Here is a 14,460-nt window from a genome sequence, read left to right on the forward strand (position 1 = left end):
CGCAGCGTTTTGACCCCAACCGGTACCCGTCGCCCGCTCCAAAGCTGGCGCCAAACCGCGGCTCAGCCAATCAGCGCGCGGAGCCCCGCGGGGGGCGGGTTGTTTTTTTTCAAACCTCCCCTCCCACCGCGCGCGCCCCGGCCAGTAGGAACGGCGGCGCCGCGGACAGGCCCCGCCCACGGCGGTTGCTTGGCGTTGCTCTGGACCAATAAGAACGCGAGGAAACCAGTGTGGGGGGGATGCGCGCCAGTGCGGGGGGAGAACTACATTTCCCAGGATCCCCAGCAGGCGTGCCGCGTTATCGCTCTCTGCATTGCATGCTGGGGAATGTAGTTCCTGCCTCACAGAGGCGCGGCTTTGCCGCCATGTTTCCGGCCGTCTCCCTTTAGGCTGGGCGTGAGGGGAAAATGGGGAACATGAAGGAAAAAAGGCACAAATTCAGGAGATAACACCACCTCGCCGACACAAAGAGCCCTTCTCATACCATTTCTCCTCAAAGAGCCCTTCCCATATAATTTCTCTTCAAATAAGCTCTCCATGAGAACAAAACCCACTTTATAAAAGCCACTTTATGAGGGGTTTGGTGAGTGGCTGGGGAAACAAGGCAGTGCACAGCCCTGCAACACCAGGATGGGGTTCACGGAGAGACAAGCAAGAGAAGGGAGACCAACAGTCCCCCACTTGTACTCCACATAAACTCTTTAGGACGTGCAGCTTCTCCTCAGCACAGGGTTGGCAGATCTTGCTGTCCAGCCCCTGGCAAGTCCTCTGCCATGTCTCTCTGGTGGTTCCAGAGGCTGCTGTGTCCAGCTGATTGCTTTGGATCCAGGACGTATCCAGAACACGACCCACAAGCTGTGTTGCTCTGCCTGGGCCCTGCTAGTCACATAATGCCGGTTCCTGGATTAAAATGTGGGGTGTTTGCTCCTTTCCCGAGCACGCCAAATCTCAGAGACCGCCATCACACCCTGATTCCTGCTGCTCTTCCCTTGTTCCTGCTATCGCTCCCCGAACATTTTCCTTTTTACAAAATTTTGAGCAGTTACCACCACTAATGGATAAGGCATTGGCTTCCAAAGCCAGGGACTGTGAGTTCTGTCCCATTGGAGTGCCAGAACTGAGGCCTTATGCAGATTGACCAAGAACAAAGGGTAGATAGAGTTAAAGAATTAAGTAGGGATTTGTAAAAGGCCTTAATGGCTACATCTTGGGCAGTAGCCTGGCCAGGGCTACACCCAAGATAGACCCAAAGTGGTCACAAAATGGACGGACGCTCACAAAATGGATGAGTGCTCACACTTTTAGAAGTGCGGACTCACGCTTTTATAAGTTCTGCTCCATTTGAATATTGGAGTTAACTGTCCAATTACAGCTTTAGGTTATGAAGTCCCATCCTCCTTGTTGCTCTCTCTTCAGTTCACCGTTGTTTCTATTTTTTGGGCCTGGACTTTGTATCCTTGGCCTCAAGCTAGAAAAGGATTCCTGAGTGCGGGGTGCTGCATCCTCCAGCCCAGCCCAGCCCAGCCCAGCTGCCACCAGCCCTGCAGTGCTGCCAAAGGCTGGCACGGACAATCAGAGCCTCTTCCCCATTCCCTCCCGATTCTTCTGTGGCCTCAGTGCCCACAGGGAGAGGTAGGACACTATCCCCATGGCATCTAGGCAGGATAGCAGCACGCAGACAGCCCCAGGCAGGACAGCACTTCTTTAATGCTCCAAAGGACTGAGCGGGAGGAGATGCAGAAAATGGCAGAGAGGGTCCAGCCCAGGCAGAGCTGCAGTGAGGCTGCACTGTGATGCCGTCATTCCCACAGCTCCTCCCTGCTCAGCCAGCCAAGGGCATGGGCAGGGGCCCAGCAGCCATCCCACCCTGTCAGTCACACACCTGGATGAAGATATCTTCTGAGCAGATCCAAAAATATGGGAAGACTTTCTCAGTGAAGGTGGCCTCCAACTGCAAGATCTGCGTCAGGTCCTTTACGTTGTAGAAAGTCACTCGGCCCATTTCATAGTCCAGGCAGACCCTGATTCTCTGGAGGTTTTCCCTGAGTGCCAGCACCTCAGAGCTCATACAGATTGAACTGTACTGTCCTTCCCAGTCCATTAGCAGCCCCCAGAGCTTCTCAGATCTGGGCAGGTTGAGCGGCCTCTTCCTCGGCACAGACTCCAGGGCCACCCCCACGGCCCACCAGCCCTCTTCCCCAACCTCCACCTCCCAGTAATGCCTCCCAGATGTGAACCCCTGGGTGCCCAAGACACTGAAGTTGCCCGTGAACCTCTTGGGGGTGTCAGGGAGGTTTGGCTCTTGAAGTATGAACCGGACCATTTTGCAGTCCTGCGAGAGGATCAGGCAAGGATTCGCCGTCTCTGGGTCCAGCCGCACCCGCTCTAAAGGGTGACAGAAACATCAGTCTGTGCCTGCTGAGAAGAGAACCAGCACCTCTCCTCCACCCTGCACCACGGGGCTGGGACCTGTCCTGGGAGCACAAGGGGCACTCCTGCAGCCCCCTCGGGTGGCATGGGACACGGCAGCCTCACTGTCCCCACGCTGGCAGCCGAGGGTGAAAAGATGCTCCCTGAGGCAGGACTGAGGCAGGCAGTGTCCCCACAGGCAGGGCACAGACACGATGGGCTTTGCTAAAGCTGCTCCCAGATGTGCTGCATATTGCAGCCTGTGGGGAGCAGTGCATGCCGTGGCTGTGAGCAGGCAGTGCTGCAGGGCAGGAGGGGCCAGGCCAGTCCCTGCTCCTGTGCCAAGGGCTCACCCAGCTCGGAGCCCTGCTCTGCCCAGCCAGCAGGCAACCGAGCTGCAGAGCCCGAGCTGCCCATCCACCAGGGATGTTCTGCTGCCATCCCGTGGCCATCCCACAGGGCCACACAGCTGTCACTGTGCGGTGCCACCAGCCCAGACCCTCTGCCAAACTCACTCCTGCGGGGACTGCAGGGGGGAAACTGAGGCACGACTCTCCTGTGCTCAAGTGCATCATCCCAAAAACGGAGAGTGTGGAGAGCGGCCTCAGCACAAATGGTGCCAGCCACACCTCAGCCCAGCAATGCTGCACCATGTGGGCCCTGAGCACCTGCAGAAGCACTTCTGATCACACCAAAATGCCAGCTAAAATCACGTACAGCCCCTCTGCTTAACTGGGCACAGCCTGACACGGCCTCCTGCTGTCCTGGCCCTGGCCTGGCATCGCAGGACAGCATCCCTGGTGCTGCCTGGCACAAGGACAGACCTGGATTTTTATTGCAGGCCTAGTCACAACAACAGGACTCAGCTCTAGACAGATGCTGGGTTTAGATGTGCTGTGAGCTCATCTCAGCACCAAGGACATGAGGACACTCATCCTGGAAAGCTTTTCCCCCTCAGTTGTGCTCAGCAGCTCCATAAACTTACCCCTTATGCCCCAGTCTATCTCGCTCTGCAGGCTCACTGGAAGAAGGAAAGGAAGATGCATGAGTGTCTCTCCTGTGGCACCTGTCCTGCTCCCCATCAGGGCAGCAACCCAGATGTGGAGCCCCAGGCTCCAGCAAAGCCCATCCTGGGGATGGTTCCCACCTGGAGCAGCCGTTTTGCTCCTGAGCCCCAGGCAGAGGCACCAGGCAGTGAGGATTTCCCCCTGCCAGCCCAGCCCAGGGGAAGCACAGCACAGAGCCAGCAGGGCTTTACCTCTGAATTTATCCACCATGTCCACGACCCGCTGGCTCCTCCAAGTGAGGCTCTGAATGCTCTTCTGCAGCTCTGGGGAAACTGGCTCTGGGATCGGGGCCTTGGCTGCCTCACAGCTGAGGGGAACAGGGAGAGGAGCTCAGAGCCCAGCCACCAGCCAGGGCCAGCAGGGAAACAGGGAAATCCCTGCGGCCACAGAGCCCAGGGCAGCCGTGTCCCTGCTCTCAGCACAGCAACCCCATCTTTAGGAGGGGTGCAACAGCCTCTGGTTCCTGGAAACATCCCATGAAATCCCAAATCCCCAGCGGGGCAAACCACCTCCTTGCCGGCTCCTGCAGCGCTCCCAAAGCTCTGCCCAAAGGAGCTGAGCAGGAGGAGAGGGACACCGAGCCTGTTTCATACCTGCTCAGGATTCTGCCAACATCCTGCAAGAGAGAAAACACAGGAGAGCTGTGGCACTGCTGAGGGCCAGGGAGCTGCAGTGGCTGCCCAGCTGTGTGAAGCAGCTGAAGGGGGCTGGGGCTGAGCCCACACCTCATCCCAACCCTCCCTTCCCTCAGGGCCCTGACCCACAGCAGGCACAGCACAGTGTCACAGCACAGTGTCACAGCATGGTGTCACAGCACAGTGTCACAGTGTCACAGTGTCACAGCACGGTGTCACAGTGTCACAGCACAGTGTCACAGCACGGTGTCACAGCACAGAGTCACAGCATGGTGTCAGAGTGTCACAGCACAGGGTCACAGTGTCACAGTGTCACAGCACAGTGTCACAGCATGGTGTCAGAGTGTCACAGCACAGTGTCACAGCATGGTGTCACAGTGTCACAGCACAGTGTCACAGTGTCACAGTGTCACAGCACAGTGTCACAGCACTGGTGTCACAGCATGGTGTCACGTCACAGTGTCACAGCACAGTGTCACAGCACAGTGTCACAGCACAGTGTCACAGTGTCACAGCACAGTGTCACAGCACGGTGCCACAGTGTCACAGTACAGTGTGACAGCACAGTGTCACAGCATGGTGTCAGAACACAGTGTCACAGTGTCACAGCATGGTGTCACAGTGACACAGCACAGTGTCACAGCACGGTGTCAGAGTGTCATAGCACAGTGTCACAGCACCGTGTCACACCACAGTGTCACAGTGTCACAGCACAGTGTCACAGCACCATGTCACAGCACGGTGTCACAGTGTCGCAGCACCGTGTCACAGTGTCACAGCATGGTGTCACAGCATGGTGTCACACCACGGTGTCACAGCACCGTGTCACAGTGTCACAGCACAGTGTCACAGTGTCACAGTGTCACAGTGTCACAGCACAGTGTCACAGCATGGTGTCACAGCACCGTGTCACAGCACCGTGTCACAGCACGGTGTCACAGTGTCACAGCACGGTGTCCCACCATGGCCCCAGCCTGCACCAGGATGCAGAGGGTGCCAGCTGGGTGTCCCCAGCCCCAGCAGGGGTCACAGTGCCCAGGGGCTGATGCTGCCTCACCTTGAGGAACTCGACCCCCGGCTGGTCCTGCTTCTCCTGGATCTGCGCTATCACCGTGTCCAGCAGCGACTGCCTCTCCAAAACCCTGGACGTGTATTCCTCGCTCTTATTCACCAGCTCCTGGGACATCTGCTCCAGCTGGCCCAGCAGGGCCTTCTTCTGCTCCTCCAGGCACTGCTGCAGCTCCTCAAAGCTCTCCGTCACACGCTGCAACTCCCACATCACTGTCACCTGCAAGGCACCGCACGGAGGCCCTGAGCCCAGCCAGGCTCCGGCTGCCCCCGCAGGGACACGGCTGCTGCACAGAGGGGGCCAGGATCACACACAACGGCACCAGAGGTTTGGAACAGGAACCGCAGGAAGAACAGAGACAGGGGGGGCAAGTCTGGATGTTGATGGGCCCAAGGAGGCCACATGAGATGGACAGAGAAAAGAATGTTGGCATGGATTAGGAGATAAGTATATATGGAGAGAGGGAAAGATGGGACATTCCTGGGGAGCCACATGGGTGAGCACTGGGGGGCATGAAGAGAACACACACCTGCAGGTCCTCGCTTTTCTGGTCTCCTGTGCTGTTCAATTTTTCCTTCTGCTTTTGTAGAAATAGCAGGTTTCTCTGGAGTGTCTCCTGGGGCAGGGATTAAACAATTGGCATTTCTGTTAATTTTGGAATGACATTCACAGCAGGGAGATGATGTTGCCAAACAACCCCTGTGCGGACAAACCCAGTCTGGGGAGTCACTGGGGGTGACCCCTGCGTGTCTGGGAGTGAGTTTTGTGCTCAGAGACACCACGCAACTCTCCAAACTCAGCCTGGGGAGATCCCCATCCACAGCTCTTATGGCCAGAAACATTGCTGGAATAACTTCATTGGAGTTCCACTCCATTCCAGTGGAGACCCTGGATTTTGTGTTTATTTAAATGTTTTTTTTTAATTAGAAAAAACAACTCTCAAAATTGGAAGTGTGATTTCTGGGAAGAGGTTTGCAGTGACAGTAGCAGGGACTCAGACAGGCCCCATCAATTTCCTGGAGTATTAACAAACTCCTCCTGCTCTGCGGCATCTCCTGCGTTGCAGTGAGCCGAGACCCCAGCCCACGCTGTGGGGAGAAAGCCTGGCTGGGGCCATGTGGGGCACAAGGGACCATGTGGGACCCAGAGGGGTGAGCAGGGAGAGGGACCGGGGCTCCTGCGTGGGCTGGGGCCAGGCGGTGGCAGAAGCAGCAGCCCCAGCAGGGTGGGGTAGAGCAGCCCAAGCTGGCAGCCAGACAGGGAGCCCGGGCAGCAGCCGGCTGAGGCCCCAGATCCGTGGCTGGCCGGGGACACGGCCGAAGCTGTGTGTGGAGGGGAAGCAGAGCCGCGCCCTGAGGGAAGCCCAGACCCTGCTCAGAGCAGACCCAGAGCCACAGCCAGAGGAGCTCATGCCCAGAGCAGAGCCCAGACTGTCCTTGAAGGGAGCCCAGATGTGTGCCCGGACAGGACGCGGACCTGTGCCCACAGGGGACCCCAGCCTGTCCCCGAGGGAGCCCAGCCCCTGCTGCAGGGGATCCCCGCCTGTGGCCGGAGGGGACCCTGAGCTGTGCCCCTCGGCCGCCCCACCCCGGGCAGCCAAGGCCCCCAGGCCCTGCCCAAGCCCCCGGCCCCTCTCGCGGCGCCGCCCCGTACCCGCAGCTCCAGGGCGGCCTCTTCGGCGGGGCGGACACGGTGCCGGCGGTGCTCGGGCCCGTCCCGGCAGGACGCGCAGAGCAGGGCGGCGCAGGGCTCGCAGAACAGCGCCAGGGCCTTGCCGTGCTGGGGGCACCGCGGCCGCGCCGCCACCTCCTCCAGGGCCCGGGCCAGCCCGGCCATGTTGCCCAGGGAGCGGATGGGGCGCTGCGAGCCCGGCTCCAGCGGGGCGCGGCACTGCGGGCAGGCGGCGGGGCGCGGCGGGTCCCCCAGCACGCCCGCCAGGCACTGCCCGCAGAAGCTGTGCCCGCACGCCGTCAGCACGGGCTGCTCGAACACATCCAGGCACAGCGGGCAAGTGGCCTCGGCCACCAGCTGCTCTCGCAGGGCCAGCACCTCCTCAGCCATGGCCGCGACGGACGGGAACGGACGGGAAGGTGCCGCACCCGCGACCGCGGCGGGGGAGGGCCTGGGCACGACGGGAACGGGCTGGGCTGGGCTGGGGGCCGGCAATGGGCTCTGGGATGCGAGTGTGTGTTTGTGAGTGTGTGTGGCAGTGTGTGCGGGCGTGTGCGCATCCATGTCATTGCACACACATGTAGAATGCCGCACCTTGTGCACATCCATGTCACTGCAAGTGTGTCTGTGGGTGCCTCTGTGTGTTTCTGTGTGCCTGGGAGTGTCCCCGTCTCTCCCTGGGCAGATTCCTGTGCCTGGATCTCACATTACTCACACGCGTGTCCATGTCCAAGTGCGTGTGTGCAAGCTGGGGAGGAAGGAGCAGGAAAACCCCGGGGGGACACGGGCACGGGGCCGCAGTGTGCGCTGCGTGTGCCCGTGTCTGCAGCCCACGGCAGCGGGGATGCAGCAGCGGCCGCGCAAAGTGAGGGCTGGGGTGAGTGTGAGTGAGAGTGTGAGTGTGAGTGTGAGTGTGAGCATGAGCATGAGTGAGAGTGTGAATGTGAGTGTAAGTGTCAGTGCAAGTGTGAGCGTGAGGGTAAGTGTGAGTGTGAGTGTGAGCCTTCATCCCAGCCTTCCCCCGGGGCGCAGCCAGTACGGTTCTGCCAGGGCCCGCGCATGCTGGGGATGCTTAAATCAGTTGAATCGTTAATAACCTGCCAGGGGCTGGGAGCTTCGGCCCGGCCCGGCCCCTATGGCGGGTCGCAGCTGGCAGCGGGAGCCCCTTCCCCAGGCCGGGCCCCGCGATCCTTCCCGAGGCCCGGCTGTGGCCGGAGCCGCTCCCGGCCAGCGGGGCGGGCTTAGTGCGCTTTGAAGGGATTGGGTCGGGGCGGCAGCGGCGCCCTGAGGGAGCCCAGGGTGATCCTGCGCTGCCTCCCTGCGCTGCCGGCCCCGGCCTGCTCGCCCGAAATCCCCCCAAGGCCCGGCTGCTCCGGCCACGAGGGCTCCCGCCTCCATCCAATAAAAAGCTGAATTCATCCATTTCTAGGAAGAAAAAAGGATTCTGCCAGGTCAGTGACACTGCCAGTGTGACGGACACCAGCCACAGAGAACCAGAATCACTTCTGCTTTTCATTTCCTCCTTCCCCATAGCTGCATCCAGACCTGGTGAGGGGGATGCAGGGAGGCTGCTGAGGGACACAGGGCTGCAGCCAGGCCCTCCTGTCCTGCCCCCACACCTCCTTGCCAGGACATCAGCCCCACCACAGCACTTTTCAGGGAATCCCAGAATGGTTTGGGTGGGAAGGGACCTCCAAGCTCATCTTCTTCCACCTCCCTGGAAGGGGGCAGGAACACCTTCCACTATCCCAGGGTGCTCAAAGCCTCATCCAGCCTGGCCAACTTCCAGAGATGGAAGTGTCAACTCCTGTCAGACAGCACGCCCTGACCCAAAACCCCAAACTTCTTCCAGGGAGTTGCAGGCACCACCCCAGCAGTGGGAAGGCAGGAACCCTGGCAGGCTGCACACACAGCCCCAAAATGCTGCCACCCACAGCAATGAGCAGCTGGTGGCTCTGAAAGAGTAAAGCAGGGATTTATTACAAGGTCTCCAGGGATTCACCTTAGGCAGCGGAAAAGCCCAGCCAGGGCTACACCCAAGATGGGCCCAAAGCGGTCACAAAATGGACGAGCGCTCACACTTTTAAAAGTGTGGTGGTCTCGTGCTTTTATAAGTTGTGCTCCATTTGAATAGTGGAGTTAACTGTCCAATTACACCTTTAGGTTATGAAGTCCCATCCTCCTTGTTGCTCTCTCTTCAGTTCACCGTTGTTTCTATTTTTTGGGCCTGGACTTTGTATCCTTGGCCTCAAGCTAGAAAAGGATTGTTTTGTCTACCTACCCCGTGAAAAGACCTTGCTAACAATGAAGCTCAGAGCTACACACCAAAGCAGCACAGAATCCAAAAAAAAAGAATGCTAAAATGCAAAGCATCATTGTCAGCTCATGGCTCCAGCCTGGCTTCCTGAGTGCGGGGTGGCTGCATCCTCCAGCCCAGCCCAGCCCGGCCCAGCCCAGCCCGGCCCGGTCCAGCCCAGCCCAGCCCAGCCCAGCCCAGCCCAGCCCAGCCCAGCCCAGCCCAGCCCAGCCCAGCCCAGCCCGGCCCAGCCCAGCCCAGCCCAGCCCAGCCCAGCCCAGCTGCCACCAGCCCTGCAGTGCTGCCAAAGGCTGGCACGGACAATCAGAGCCTCTTCCCCATTCCCTCCCGATTCTTCTGTGGCCTCAGTGCCCACAGGGAGAGGTAGGACACTATCCCCATGGCATCTAGGCAGGATAGCAGCACGCAGACAGCCCCAGGCAGGACAGCACTTCTTTAATGCTCCAAAGGACTGAGCGGGAGGAGATGCAGAAAATGGCAGAGAGGGTCCAGCCCAGGCAGAGCTGCAGTGAGGCTGCACTGTGATGCCGTCATTCCCACAGCTCCTCCCTGCTCAGCCAGCCAAGGGCATGGGCAGGGGCCCAGCAGCCATCCCAACCTGTCAGTCACACACCTGGATGTGGGTTTCTTCTAAATAGATCAAAAAATATGGGAAGACTTTTTCAGTGAAGGTGGCCTCCAACTGCAAGATCTGCGTCAGGTCCTTTGCGTTGTAGAAAGTCACTCGGCCCATTTCATAGTCCAGGCAGACCCTGATTCTCTGGAGGATTTCCCTCAGTGCCAGCACCTCAGAGCTCATGCAGACTGTTCTGTACTGGCCATCCTCCTCCATTAGCAGCCCCCAGAGCTTCTCAGATCTGGGCAGGTTGAGCCGCTTCTTCCTCGGCACAGACTCCAGGGCCACCCCAAGGGACCACCAGCCTTCTTTCCCAACCTCCACCTCCCAGTAATGCCTCCCAGATGTGAACCCCTGGGTGCCCAAGACACAGAGGCTGCCCGTGAACCTCTTGGGGGTGTCAGGGAGGTTTTGTTTTCCAGCTCCCACCCAGACTGTTTTGCAGTCCCGCGAGAGGATCAGGTAAGGATTCGCCGTCTCTGGGTCCAGCCGCACCCGCTCTAAAGGGTGACAGAAACATCAGTCAGTGCCTGCTGAGAAGAGAACCAGCACCTCTCCTCCACCCTGCACCACGGGGCTGGGACCTGTCCTGGGAGCACAAGGGGCACTCCTGCAGCCCCCTCGGGTGGCATGGGACACGGCAGCCTCACTGTCCCCACGCTGGCAGCCGAGGGTGAAAAGATGCTCCCTGAGGCAGGACTGAGGCAGGCAGTGTCCCCACAGGCAGGGCACAGACACGATGGGCTTTGCTAAAGCTGCTCCCAGATGTGCTGCATATTGCAGCCTGTGGGGAGCAGTGCATGCCGTGGCTGTGAGCAGGCAGTGCTGCAGGGCAGGAGGGGCCAGGCCAGTCCCTGCTCCTGTGCCAAGGGCTCACCCAGCTCGGAGCCCTGCTCTGCCCAGCCAGCAGGCAACCGAGCTGCAGAGCCCGAGCTGCCCATCCACCAGGGATGTTCTGCTGCCATCCCGTGGCCATCCCACAGGGCCACACAGCTGTCACTGTGCGGTGCCACCAGCCCAGACCCTCTGCCAAACCCACTCCTGCGGGGACTGCAGGGGGGAAACTGAGGCACGACTCTCCTGTGCTCAAGTGCATCATCCCAAAAATGGAGAGTGTGGAGAGCGGCCTCAGCACAAATGGTGCCAGCCACACCTCAGCCCAGCAATGCTGCACCATGTGGGCCCTGAGCACCTGCAGAAGCACTTCTGATCACACCAAAATGCCAGCTAAAATCACGTACAGCCCCTCTGCTTAACTGGGCACAGCCTGACACGGCCTCCTGCTGTCCTGGCCCTGGCCTGGCATCGCAGGACAGCATCCCTGGTGCTGCCTGGCACAAGGACAGACCTGGATTTTTATTGCAGGCCTAGTCACAACAACAGGACTCAGCTCTAGACAGATGCTGGGTTTAGATGTGCTGTAAGCCCATCTCAGCACCAAGGACATGAGGACACTCATCCTGGAAAGCTTTTCCCCCTCAGTTGTGCTCAGCAGCTCCATAAACTTACCCCTTATGCCACAGTCTATCTTGCTCAGCAGGTTCTCTGGAAGAAGGAAAGGAAGATGCATGAGTGTCTCTCCTGTGGCACCTGTCCTGCTCCCCATCAGGGCAGCAACCCAGATGTGGAGCCCCAGGCTCCAGCAAAGCCCATCCTGGGGATGGTTCCCACCTGGAGCAGCCGTTTTGCTCCTGAGCCCCAGGCAGAGGCACCAGGCAGTGAGGATTTCCCCCTGCCAGCCCAGCCCAGGGGAAGCACAGCACAGAGCCAGCAGGGCTTTACCTCTGAATTTATCCACCATGTCCACGACCCGCTGGCTCCTCCAAGTGAGGCTCTGAATGCTCTTCTGCAGCTCTGGGGAAACTGGCTCTGGGATCGGGGCCTTGGCTGCCTCACAGCTGAGGGGAACAGGGAGAGGAGCTCAGAGCCCAGCCACCAGCCAGGGCCAGCAGGGAAACAGGGAAATCCCTGCGGCCACAGAGCCCAGGGCAGCCCTGTCCCTGCTCTCAGCACAGCAACCCCATCTTTAGGAGGGGTGCAACAGCCTCTGGTTCCTGGAAACATCCCATGAAATCCCAAATCCCCAGCGGGGCAAACCACCTCCTTGCCGGCTCCTGCAGCGCTCCCAAAGCTCTGCCCAAAGGAGCTGAGCAGGGGGAGAGGGACACCGAGCCTGTTTCATACCTGCTCAGGATTCTGCCAACATCCTGCAAGAGAGAAAACACAGGAGAGCTGTGGCACTGCTGAGGGCCAGGGAGCTGCAGTGGCTGCCCAGCTGTGTGAAGCAGCTGAAGGGGGCTGGGGCTGAGCCCACACCTCATCCCAACCCTCCCTTCCCTCAGGGCCCTGACCCACAGCAGGCACAGCACCGTGTCACAGCACAGTGTCACAGCACGGTGTCACAGTGTCACAGCACAGTGTCACAGCACAGTGTCACAGCATGGTGTCACAGTGTCACAGCACAGTGTCACAGCACAGTGTCACAGTGTCACAGCACGGTGTCCCACCATGGCCCCAGCCTGCACCAGGATGCAGAGGGTGCCAGCTGGGTGTCCCCAGCCCCAGTAGGGGTCACAGTGCCCAGGGGCTGATGCTGCCTCACCTGGAGGAACTCGACCCCCGGCTGGTCCCGCTTCTCCTGGATCTGCGCTATCACCGTGTCCAGCAGCGACTGCCTCTCCAAAACCCTGGACGTGTATTCCTCGCTCTTATTCACCAGCTCCTGGGACATCTGCTCCAGCTGGCCCAGCAGGGCCTTCTTCTGCTCCTCCAGGCACTGCTGCAGCTCCTCAAAGCTCTCAGTCACACGCTGCAACTCCCACATCACTGTCACCTGCAAGGCACCGCACGGAGGCCCTGAGCCCAGCCAGGCTCCGGCTGCCCCCGCAGGGACACGGCTGCTGCACAGAGGGGGCCAGGATCACACACAACGGCACCAGAGGTTTGGAACAGGAACAGCAGGAAGAACAGAGACAGGGCGGGCAAGTCTGGATGTTGATGGGCCCAAGGAGGCCACATGAGATGGACAGAGAAAAGAATGTTGGCATGGATTAGGAGATAAGTATATATGGGGAGAGGGAAAGATGGGACATTCCTGGGGAGCCACATGGGTGAGCACTGGGGGGCATGGAGAGGAACACACACCTGCAGGTCTTCACTTTCCTGGTCTTCTGTGCTGTTCAATTTTTCCTTCTGCTTTTGTAGAAATAGCAGGTTTCTCTGGAGTGTCTCCTGGGGCAGGGATTAAACAAATGGCATTTCTGTTAATTTTGGAATGACATTCACAGCAGGGAGATGATGTTGCCAAACAACCCCTGTGCGGGCAAACCCAGTCTGGGGAGTCACTGGGGGTGACCCCTGCGTGTCTGGGAGTGAGTTTTGCGCTCAGAGACACCACGCAACTCTCCAAATTCAGCCTGGGGAGATCCCCATCCACAGCTCTTATGGCCAGAAACATTGCTGGAATAACTTCATTGGAGTTCCACTCCATTCCAGTGGAGACCCTGGATTTTGTGTTTATTTAAACGGTTTTTTTTAATTAGAAAAAACAACTCTCAACATTGGAAGTGTGATTTCTGGGAAGAGGTTTGCAGTGACAGTAGCAGGGACTCAGACAGGCCCCATCAATTTCCTGGAGTATTAACAAACTCCTCCTGCTCTGCGGCATCTCCTGCGTTGCAGTGAGCCGAGACCCCAGCCCACGCTGTGGGGAGAAAGCCTGGCTGGGGACATGTGGGGCACAAGGGACCATGTGGGACCCAGAGGGGTGAGCAGGGAGAGGGACCGGGGCTCCTGCGTGGGCTGGGGCCAGGCGGTGGCAGAAGCAGCAGCCCCAGCAGGGTGGGGTAGAGCAGCCCAAGCTGGCAGCCAGACAGGGAGCCCGGGCAGCAGCCGGCTGAGGCCCCAGATCCGTGGCTGGCCGGGGACACGGCCGAAGCTGTGTGTGGAGGGGAAGCAGAGCCGCGCCCTGAGGGAAGCCCAGACCCTGCTCAGAGCAGACCCAGAGCCACAGCCAGAGGAGCTCATGCCCAGAGCAGAGCCCAGACTGTCCTTGAAGGGAGCCCAGATGTGTGCCCGGACAGGACGCGGACCTGTGCCCACAGGGGACCCCAGCCTGTCCCCGAGGGAGCCCAGCCCCTGCTGCAGGGGATCCCCGCCTGTGGCCGGAGGGGACCCTGAGCTGTGCCCCTCGGCCGCCCCACCCCGGGCAGCCAAGGCCCCCAGGCCCTGCCCAAGCCCCCGGCCCCTCTCGCGGCGCCGCCCCGTACCCGCAGCTCCCGGGCGGCCTCTTCGGCGGGGCGGACACGGTGCCGGCGGTGCTCGGGCCCGTCCCGGCAGGGCGCGCAGAGCAGGGCGGCGCAGGGCTCGCAGAACAGCGCCAGGGCCTTGCCGTGCTGGGGGCACCGCGGCCGCGCCGCCACCTCCTCCAGGGCCCGGGCCAGCCCGGCCATGTTGCCCAGGCAGCGGTTGGGGCGCTGCGAGCCCGGCTCCAGCGGGGCGCGGCACTGCGGGCAGGCGGCGGGGCGCGGCGGGTCCCCCAGCACGCCCGCCAGGCACTGCCCGCAGAAGCTGTGCCCGCACGCCGTCAGCACGGGCTGCTCGAACACATCCAGGCACAACGGGCAAGTGGCCTCGGCCACCAGCTGCTCTCGCAGGGCCAGCACCTCCTCAGCCAT

The 14,460-nt window shown here is 60.2% G+C and overlaps 2 protein-coding genes across 2 annotated transcripts; both read right to left on the bottom strand.

Moving 5' to 3' along the window:
- Positions 1 to 1,520: 1,520 nt before the first annotated feature.
- Positions 1,521 to 7,280, bottom strand: LOC118684397 (E3 ubiquitin-protein ligase TRIM7-like). Its single transcript, XM_036379228.2, has 7 exons — positions 6,834 to 7,280; positions 5,710 to 5,796; positions 5,169 to 5,399; positions 4,070 to 4,092; positions 3,668 to 3,783; positions 3,395 to 3,430; positions 1,521 to 2,385 (listed from the first exon to the last, which is right to left on the bottom strand). Exons 1-7 carry the CDS (start codon positions 7,239 to 7,241, stop codon positions 1,871 to 1,873), a joined length of 1,416 nt encoding a protein of 471 aa, XP_036235121.1. The 5' UTR covers positions 7,242 to 7,280; the 3' UTR covers positions 1,521 to 1,870.
- Positions 7,281 to 9,419: 2,139 nt separating this feature from the next.
- Positions 9,420 to 14,460, bottom strand: LOC118684398 (E3 ubiquitin-protein ligase TRIM7-like). The gene is made up of 7 exons (XM_036379229.2): positions 14,053 to 14,460; positions 12,929 to 13,015; positions 12,387 to 12,617; positions 11,969 to 11,991; positions 11,567 to 11,682; positions 11,294 to 11,329; positions 9,420 to 10,284 (listed from the first exon to the last, which is right to left on the bottom strand). The coding sequence occupies exons 1-7, from the start codon at positions 14,458 to 14,460 to the stop codon at positions 9,770 to 9,772; spliced, it is 1,416 nt and encodes a 471-aa protein (XP_036235122.1). The 3' UTR covers positions 9,420 to 9,769.

The sequence above is a fragment of the Molothrus ater genome, chromosome 1 (genome assembly GCF_012460135.2).
Source record: "Molothrus ater isolate BHLD 08-10-18 breed brown headed cowbird chromosome 1, BPBGC_Mater_1.1, whole genome shotgun sequence".
NCBI classification, from domain to species: Eukaryota; Metazoa; Chordata; class Aves; order Passeriformes; family Icteridae; genus Molothrus; species Molothrus ater.